A 9,063-nucleotide genomic window follows, 5' to 3' on the forward strand; every position below is an offset into this window, starting at 1 on the left:
TTTACGAAAAAATCCCATGCAGTTGAGAAAGATGAAAGCTAGCTGGGGTAAGTTCGGACGATTTTGAAATGTAACAAATAGAGTCCAGTCTGTATTTAGCAGCACTGTATGGCGTTTTCAATCGTTCTTTCTAATACCCTTATTCTGTGGAACCTGTATTAAGCGGTCAACCTCTATTACACGGTCACCCCGCCATTCCCCGTAGGTGATCGCTGAATACAGGTTCGACTTTTTCCAAGGAATTTTGCATATTGCATCCTCTGTGATTTTTAATTAGTTGAATAATTGTTACCGCTGTCACAGCCCATCGTCTGACTAAAGAGGATGGTTACATTGACTGGACACATCACACTTGGTCTTACATCAGGAGGCGATGGAATGCTCTCTCGTCCCGAGTAAGAAATGATTCCTGTTTGCGTTTATTTATTCACGGCAGCTTAATACCTGAATGCAGTTTTGGTTTGATTTTTATGTTTGAGAATTCAATACTAAAAATTTTAAAACAGGAACACGAATGATCATAGCTTTGATTTCTCTCAGAATTTTTTGCCTCGTGTTGACAACCTGAGCGAAAGTCACGATGAGGGTTAAAAGGGAAGTTGTTTATCAATAAAGTGTTTTAAGTGTGATGCGTGAAACGTTATCGGTCAGTTGTGCTTTGATATTTGTGGGTGGAGGACTCAAGTACATCGGTCGGGATTGGTCAGTCTGATCCATCGGTAAAATCACCAAAGGTGGTTTTGTTCGGGTGTCATTTGATGTCATTCCTATGTGCGGTGGTAGCTGTATCGTCCAAGAAGTAAAAAAAACTGCCTATCCTTTTTCGTTCTTATCTCAGGAAAATTAAATAATTGATAATTCAGTGGGAAAATGTAACCTTTTTTTTTTCGTTTTCATTCTTTTTTTGCGTCTTTTTACGTATTAGGTTGGAGTTCAGACAAGCTGGAGAGGCAAAAAGGTTAAGCTGATCAAAATGTCTAAAGAATGTCTTCAGCGTAAGTTGGTTTGGCTTTAACTACCACTCCTCTTGGGTGTGGACGTAAGGGGAGGTTTTTGAATTGACAAAAATATTAAAACGTCATGAAAATTTGACTTCAATGTAAGGATATTGGTAATTAAACATATTGCGAATCTGAGAGGCTTATTCTCATCGTTAACAATTCAGTTGGCGAGGATTGACCCGAGTATATTCGTTCATTGATTAAGTGACCAGAGTATATTCGTTCATTGATTAAGTGACCTGAGTATATTCGTTCATTGATTGTTAAATCGTTTTCCTGATTATTACCACGTTATTAGCACGTTCACTGATTCTTACCATGTTACTTTTTCCAGTAACACCTGAAGATGGTGAGTCTACAATTCCAGGGGAAGTGAAATACGATAGAGACCGTGATACCCTTTTCATCAGATGTCGGGTATGTACACAATTAGTATTATTATTCTGTTCTTAAAACTACGTAATACTTCAATGTATTGATGCTTCAATGTATTCGGTTATGCTAAAACTGTAACCAATACCTCCTTCGCAGTTTGAGGTAAAAGCTCTCGGCTTCTCTTGAAGGTTTAATCGCTCGTTGAATTTCAGCAATTTAAGCTGTAAAAACAAAATTTAATAACTACGAACAAGATTGTCAGCAGTCGGATTTCGACTTTCCATTTTTAAAAACGGATAATAAATTATATTTTTAGATAAAAGGTGCTCTTGTCAACATTGCTGCACAGGTGTTTTGAAGTAGAGCTCTTATAAAAATTTGTCCTTGCTTATACACAAATTGTTCTTTTCCCTAGTGCCCCTAGGTTTTTTTCTCACTCTCGGTTATTTTTTATGCTCGCTGGTCGTGTAAAATCGAATGAATGCAACATCTTGGTTTGCCTTAGAAGTTAACCTTTCTGTGAAGCTGGTGGGTCAGCCCTAAGCCTGAAACATCTGTGTAATCAAGTGATCTTTTAGCTTTTTGTGTCGGTCTGTGAAGGAGTTTTTTTAAAATTCAACTGAAATGAGAACTAGAACTGGAGGAATACGGATTCTGAATCTTTTTATAATACGTTATATTTATATTCACCTAGGACGCCTGGGTTGGAGTAACAGAGCTACAGTTTGAAACCAAGACTGTCATTACTGCCAGAGACTTTGCTAACGCATATCTTCACTTAAGCTCAATTCATAATCCGTCAAAATCATGTTTTCAAAGTCTTCCTTGGAAAGAAAGATGACAAAGGGTCTGTTATGTGGTTAAAATCATTTGTCAGTTGTTACCTACAATACAAACACACGTATTACTTGGAATATTGTGCAGGGTTCGAAAACAGAAATGAGCTTTCAGCATGAAAGCGGGTCAGCTGGAACCACACTGGACATTGCCTGAAATGTGATTCTTGCCGTTTAAATGTGATTCTTACTGTTGACAACGGCCTATTTTAAAATGTAATTATCGAGGGTTTACTAGCTGACTGCTGGCAGGTCACAGGAATTAACTTATGGTAGTGCAGAAGAAAAGAATTGCTAAATTAAACTTACTCGTCTCTTGTCCAACAACGCTGCGCTTTTGATGTTGTGTTTCTTTTTCTCGAGCAGTTATCCCCATGTTTTTTCCAGGTACTGCTTTATCCCCCTAAATCCAACTTGTGCTAATTTCCTCTCCTCCTGTTCTCCTCCCACTCACCTTCATCCTCCCCACACCCTTCCTATGTAGACCTCGCCCGTTAAACTTTTCATCGTTGGCGGGTCGCTGGGAGATTTCTGGTATTTTTATATCCTACTACCTGCAGCAATGGACCAATCTCAGTTGGAAGGTGAAAATAAAAAAAATAAAAAAAAGCGCAAGGCAACTAGCAACTGTCACCAAGCGCAGAGAAGCATCCAACCTGTGTATTGCTTAAGAAAGCATCACGGCAGTGTAATATCTTTTCAGAACCTGGTTAAGTGACGCGGACTATAGAGATGTCACAGACATCCTTGATTTTATATTTACAGGAATTCCATGATTCACATTGACTATCTTTTCGTCATTTAACAGTACATCCTATGCAAGGAAAAAATTGTCAACAATATACACCAGAGAAAGATGTTTTTCGTCTTTTCACGAGCGTGGGACAGAGAAAAAATTCTCATGACGAGAAGTCGTGTCCTCATGAGGAATCAAACCTTCGGATTCCGCGCTCCGATGCTCTACCGCTGAGCCACAGAGACTCTACGGAGAGGGTGGTCTATTAAGAAGTACATATGACACGCGTCCTGGATACTGTAGGAGTAAAAATTATCAGTATTAACAGATCTGCTAAAGTAAGATGCTACATTAGTACTTAGTTTTCTGTAAAATTTCGGCTTTGATATTCCCATGATGAAGAACAGTCCATACAAGACTTGTAAAACGATCACCCCTGTCCTGGTGCTCTCTGGAATACTGGAATCCAGTATTACAGGCATGGCTCACTTGAGATGAGCTTAGCCTGCAGTGCATGCGTCTAACGCCGACCGACCATGTTTGATTTGGGGTTAGAGTAGACGGTAGGGGTAGGAGGGTGGGGGAAGGAAATCTTAACTCCCCCACCCCCACCCGTCTTTTTATTTGTGACCGTCGACCGCCCCCTTGGTACAAATTTATTTCTCTCTCTCCAGCCTCCCGCAGCCATTAAAATCAAAGATGGCAGCAATAATACTCTTCAAGAAATTACTAAGCTTTCGCTCGCCAAAATTACACTTGCTCTGCACGCTAAGATGTCTAAGATGAGATGAAAGCAGTCTTTTCCCATATGAGGAAGTAAATATGAAACTTAAAATACCTACAAAGGGATAAATTACGATCAGTTCTTCAAGAGAAAGTTATCTTTACGGCCTCCTCCTTTTAATAGTAATTACTTCCGCCGGAAAAAACTGACATCAGAGAATTAAAAAGAGCGTGCGAGGAAGATGCTCTCTGTCAGAGAAGGAAGGAAGCTAAGCCTGTGGACTTATAAGTTTTACGTTTTCCGCACCACTACTGGATTTTTTGGGGAAACACACAGCAACTGGGGAAAACAGCTCTACATAGCACCACTTGGCTTGCGCGAACTGAAACGCGTCACGATTTCCTGGTTCACGGGACCTGCTTCGATAGACTCACTTTTGAGCCAGCAAGCAGTGCAGGCCGCGGTTCGTCAGCTTCGAATTCCGTTCAAGAGAAAAAGTAAAAAGTAGCTTTCTTCATAAGATTAGTGGTCGAGAACAGGAATATGATAACAACATCGCCAAAATATTTCTTCTACCATATTTGAATCCTCTCCCGCCCAGCTCCATCACACTTTATTAAGAACAGGGCCATTCTAAGATCCCCACAAGGAAGATTTACCCACCGCTGGAAAATACTGACTCACTGAAACATTGATAAGGCATAGCTAGATGTTTTACCATAACCACAATCGAGCAGAAATATATTTTCCAGCCTTATATTAGCTCGAAATTTATCTTAAAAGAAAAAAAGATGACTCACTTTATACAAGGTGAGATTCTATTCTCAAGGTTCATATTGCTGAACAAAATAAACTTTAAACATTTAAATTAATGTTAAAGATTTAGATATCAGAAGGTACTTGTCAAATGTAACTGTTTTAGAATCAATCAGGATTTCAGTTGGATGTCAATAGAAGGTCCTTCAGGCGTTTTCAATGAACTAGTGTGATGTTTGTCATAAAATTCTGAATGTGGGCCGGATAAATTGCAGTCTACCAAATAAACATAAAAATTATTGTTTTTACTTTCAGTTGACTTATCGTTGAAGAAAGTCCCGTAACTAATGAACTCAGGTGACAATTTTCATAAATGGACAAAGCCCCACAGGAAATTACCAATGCAACCTGATGTACATCTTAAAAGAAGGCAAATTTATTGAAAGATCTTAGGTTTTTCTCATGAGCTTGCAAATTGAAATTAAGCAGTAAAGGCTTTGGAGCTGTTTTCAGCTGCCTATGAACACAATATTCTAAGGCTGCGAGAATCCTTCGGCTTCATCAGCTCATGCTAGCTTCGGTTTTTCTTGGCATTTCGTAGTTCTCGTTTTTGGCGCATTCAGGATCTTTGTTTAGTGGCTCCGACAGATCTATTGTGAAAAATATGCAGAAGGAAAGCTGGGTAGTGTTGTAAAGAAGAAAAATATATGCATTCATCTCTAAAGTTCATCTTTTAAAAATATTAGATTAGATTTATACTCGCCTCTCACACGTAACAAAACCAAAATTATGTTTCCCTATAAGAGTCAGATAAAAGTTCAATTTGGTCTTTGACAGTCAATCAAAACTGCTAAGACAACTTTTTCCTTTATGTTGTTTTCTCTCATAGATTTACTTTGGACACTCTTTCTTGAAAAGCCTGACAGTAATTAAAAAGTCAATGCCGCACTGAAAGGTCAAAAAGCCATTAAAGTCAGCGATCTTCTTCACTGGCGACTGCAAAGAATCATGTCCTTTTAATATCCTAAGTGTCAATTATTCGATAATTCAATCAATGAGGTTCTTACCTCAACTGTTTAACAAAGCGAAGATAAACTCATAACGAATAAGGATGTACTTTAGTTAATCTAATTTTAATACTCCGAGACAGCAGTAAACCCCTTCGCTATTTGAAGGTAAATTTTAGCAAAATCCGAAAGGGGCAGTTCATGATCACAAGAGCGTGAGTTATGTGCTTATCAATTACATTGAGACTTTTTGCGCTTTAAGCACATGCTGGTTATTTTTCGTGTAATTCGTATTTAATTATTTATTTTGTTCTTTATCTTTTTTTTATACCTCCTCGTTAGTGCTTTTTGTTAAGTTTGTTAGCGTTTTTCTTCGTCAGTTACGCTTTTTCGCACGTTTCTCATACCGCTCGTTAGTTCGCAGTCCTCTTTCTTTTACGAATAATCACTTTTTCAAGTCAGTTTACCTAAAGTTGGAGTTGGGGCGAAATTTTTAAAAAAAATTCATAAACAGGGAATTCCTTTGAGACCCATTGTCTCTTTTGTTAATTCTCCGACTTATGCAATTTCTGGTTATCTTGCGAGAATTTTGTCGCCTGTTGTTGGGAATACTGATTACACTGTCAAAAATTCCTGCGAATTTGCGGATTTCATAAGAGATAAAACTCTTAACGTTTGTGAAGAATTAGTATCCTTCCACGTTGTTTCGCTCTTCACCAAAATCCCAGTTGATCTTGCCGTTAAGGTTGCGGAGGAAAGACTCAGAGAAGATGCTTCCCTGGGACAAAGAACTTCTTTGCCTGTGGAGGATATTATTCATCTGCTGTCTTTTTGCCTCAAAACCACGCAATTTACATATAACGGCACCTACTATCAACAAGTTTTTGGTACAGCGATGGATTCGCCCGTCTCTGCTGTCATTGCTAACATGGTAATGGAAGACGTGGAACAAAGGGCCTTAGCCACTTCACCGGTTAAACCCTTTTTCTGGAAACGATGTCGATGATGTTATTTCTGCGGTATCCTGAAATGAAGCGGAGCGCTTCTTGTCGCATTTGAATTCAATAGAGCCGTCGGTCCAATTCACCCTTGAGCGTGAAAAGGATAGACATTTGCCCTTTCTTGATTTAAATGTGTCCAGAGGGGTTCAGGGTAATTTAGAGACAAGTGTATACCGTAAACCTACCCACACCGACAAATACCTCGCTTTCGATTCTCACCACCCTATTTGCTATAAAAAGTCTGTAGCCAAAACTTTACTTAGGAGGGCTGACTGTCTATCATCTTCATTCGATTCGAAGGCTGAGGAGAGGAAATATTTTGCCAATGTCCAAAAGGCAAATGGCTATACAAAAACTTTTCTCCGTAACTGCCAAAAACCAGTTACAAATAGTAACGCTCTTGATGAAAGGGAACTAGTGACTGGTTTTGCTGTTATTCCTTACATACAGGGTGTTACGGAACCCATCAAGAGAATTTTGAATAGCCACAACGTTAAAGTTGCTTAAAAACCTTTTAGACTTTGGGGCATATTTTCGCCAAACCTAAGGATCCTGTCGCGAAAGAACAACGAACCGACGCCGTTTATTCTATTCCTTGCAATGACTGTGACAACGAATACATCGGACAGACCAAACGTCAGTTTGGTACACGGTTAAAAGAGCACCAAAAAGCGGTTTTTCTTTGCAAAAAGGAAAATTCAGCTGTATCGGAGCATACATGCCTAACCAACCATACAATTGGGTGGGATAATTCTAAAATTATCACCACTAATCGGCGTTACCATCAGCGCCTTTGTTTGGAGGCTTGGCATATTAACTCCGCCCACGCTCCTTTAAATCGTGACGATGGCGGTTTGCTTCCTGACGCCTATTTACACCTCGTCAGAAAAAAGGCCGCTAATTAGTGATCATATAAAAGGACCTCTTGTTGCGAAGGCACTAGACAGGAGTGTCGAAACGTTGGGTCTATGAATCGTAACTTCTTCGGTTACATTCATTAAATCTGCAAACCAGAGTAGCGTCAAACTATGTCTTCTTCAGTTACATTCATTAAATCTGCAAACCAGAGTAGCATCAAACTATGTCTGATTGTCCACCTGGTTGCCGTGTGAACTTTAATATATTTTAAGAAGGTTTATGTTTCGAAGTATCAAGAGTAGAACTAACAATTGAGATCACCTGCAGTCACCAAAGTTTAGCGGGGGTCTGGAAGAGAGTTTTCCCAATCCCATAAATCTTATCGGAAATAACCAAGATGGCGGTAGGTGTTCTTGTAAATCCTGTCAAAGAGCGATCAGTGTATGTTTTTGTGTATAACTGTTCATCACATTTTTCTAGACTGAAAGAAAGAAAAAGGAGAGCATATTTGAGTTGTCCAAATTTCTTGATAAAAGAGTTCGAGTGAAATTTCAAGGCGGAAGAGAAGGTAAGACAAAGTTATTTAAAAATCGATGTACTTTCGTGTTCGCCGACACGCGGTATGACTATTAAAGATACTAGATAGAGTAACCTGTCTCTTCTTTAGTGTGTATAGTGATAAATCTCCTTTTATTCAGAAGCAGTGGCTTCTTATTCGCACTTTCAGTATTCGTCAATAATTTCGTCCATATGTTAAGAAAGTGATCAGAATTTGAGCGACGCATTGCGTTGCTGAACGTTACCCACAACTTAATGGTATATTTACTTCTGTCTCCAGCTACAGGTGTTTTGAAAGGTTTTGATGCCTTACTGAATGTAGTGTTGGATAATACAACGGAATGTTTAAGAGGTAATAGATTACAAAGATAATTTATTTCCGATTTAGTGCCCAGTTGTGGTACTACCAATCTTTGAGGTAACAAGTCAACTTCGCACATTCCTTGAAGGGCATTTATCGTCTATTCTCTACAAATTTACATACACAGAGCTTGTCATGGTCCTTACCGAAGGAAAATTTCAAAATGTTTGCTCACAAGATTTTGTCATTTTTACAGATCCTGATGACCCATTCAAACTCACTGATGAGACAAGGCAATTGGGCCTGGCTGTGTGCAGAGGGACAGCTGTGGTTTTAATTTGTCCTGTTGATGGCATGGAACCCATAGCAAACCCATTCTTGCAACAAGAATGAACTTTTTGTCAGCATCTTAAAAACATTTTTGCCTGGTACCCAAAAATCTGCTCTTTACCCACCTTTTGTGAAACTATTTTTTCCTACTCTCTTTTTTAGGCAAAATGTGAAGTTCAAGGAAAGTGCAGTAAGGGTTGTTTTGCCCATGGATCTTTTTTTATGTATGGGTGTCTACTCACACAGCTTTGCATGGAAATTAGAAGAAAGGTTGTAAGATACTTTGGGATTTCATTCCAATATTCAGCAGGATATCAAGAGTAGCCTTCTATATCTTGTAAGAAAATATAAAGAAAGTAAAGTCCACAATACTTGTTTAAACATGTGTAATTTTGTTTATATGCTGGGAAAAATAGAGCAGTTTTGAATTACATACAATTTAAGATGGTTTGCACTGCTTTGGGCAAGCTGAAACTGGAACAAGAAGAGACTGGCACAAGATAAAGAGTGTTGTGCATGAGTTTTTAACTTCCATACTTCTTATCTAAAGCAAACTTTGGTGTGATGTTCTTATCTGCTC

The 9,063-nt window shown here is 38.8% G+C and overlaps 2 protein-coding genes across 6 annotated transcripts in view; both read left to right on the top strand.

Moving 5' to 3' along the window:
* Nucleotides 1-3,182, top strand: part of LOC113685064 (methionyl-tRNA formyltransferase, mitochondrial) — an 11,138-nt gene extending 7,956 nt beyond the window's left edge. For 2 of the 4 annotated variants that reach the window (XM_027202522.2, XM_027202523.2), the window contains 5 exons: nucleotides 1-47; nucleotides 304-395; nucleotides 926-995; nucleotides 1,336-1,418; nucleotides 2,071-2,536. The exon at nucleotides 1-47 is cut by the window's left edge and continues 29 nt beyond it. In XM_027202522.2, the coding sequence (XP_027058323.2) occupies nucleotides 1-47; nucleotides 304-395; nucleotides 926-995; nucleotides 1,336-1,418; nucleotides 2,071-2,217 (439 nt within the window). In that variant the 3' untranslated portion in view covers nucleotides 2,218-2,536. Of the gene's footprint in view, nucleotides 48-303; nucleotides 396-925; nucleotides 996-1,335; nucleotides 1,419-2,070; nucleotides 2,537-3,020 lie in introns of those variants that run through there. The other 2 variants (XM_089194581.1, XM_089194571.1) reach the window with 1 other exon arrangement.
* Nucleotides 3,183-3,211: 29 nt separating this feature from the next.
* LOC113685024 (U6 snRNA-associated Sm-like protein LSm7) lies at nucleotides 3,212-8,864 on the top strand. 2 transcript variants are annotated; one of them, XM_089194640.1, is made up of 4 exons: nucleotides 3,212-3,286; nucleotides 7,775-7,862; nucleotides 8,133-8,204; nucleotides 8,410-8,864. In XM_089194640.1, the coding sequence occupies exons 1-4, from the start codon at nucleotides 3,227-3,229 to the stop codon at nucleotides 8,544-8,546; spliced, it is 357 nt and encodes a 118-aa protein (XP_089050766.1). In that variant the 5' UTR covers nucleotides 3,212-3,226; the 3' UTR covers nucleotides 8,547-8,864. The 2 variants fall into 2 exon arrangements, with proteins under 2 accessions (XP_089050766.1, XP_027058272.1); XM_027202471.2 differs by lacking the exon at nucleotides 3,212-3,286 and adding an exon at nucleotides 7,655-7,697.
* Nucleotides 8,865-9,063: the final 199 nt, after the last annotated feature.

The sequence above is a fragment of the Pocillopora damicornis genome, chromosome 2 (genome assembly GCF_964200805.1).
Source record: "Pocillopora damicornis chromosome 2, jaPocDami1.2, whole genome shotgun sequence".
Taxonomy (NCBI): domain Eukaryota; kingdom Metazoa; phylum Cnidaria; class Anthozoa; order Scleractinia; family Pocilloporidae; genus Pocillopora; species Pocillopora damicornis.

What these genes read in the sequence shown, in the direction of transcription:
- LOC113685024 (XM_089194640.1), top strand. Translation starts at nt 3,227, where the DNA reads ATGACACGCGTCCTGGATACTGTAGGAGTAAAAATTATCAGTATTAAC. An exon ending in GTATTAACAGATCTGCTAAA is followed by an intron (nt 3,287 to 7,774) that starts GTAAGATGCTAC and finishes ACATTTTTCTAG; the next exon opens with ACTGAAAGAAAGAAAAAGGA. An exon ending in TACAACGGAATGTTTAAGAG is followed by an intron (nt 8,205 to 8,409) that starts GTAATAGATTAC and finishes TCATTTTTACAG; the next exon opens with ATCCTGATGACCCATTCAAA.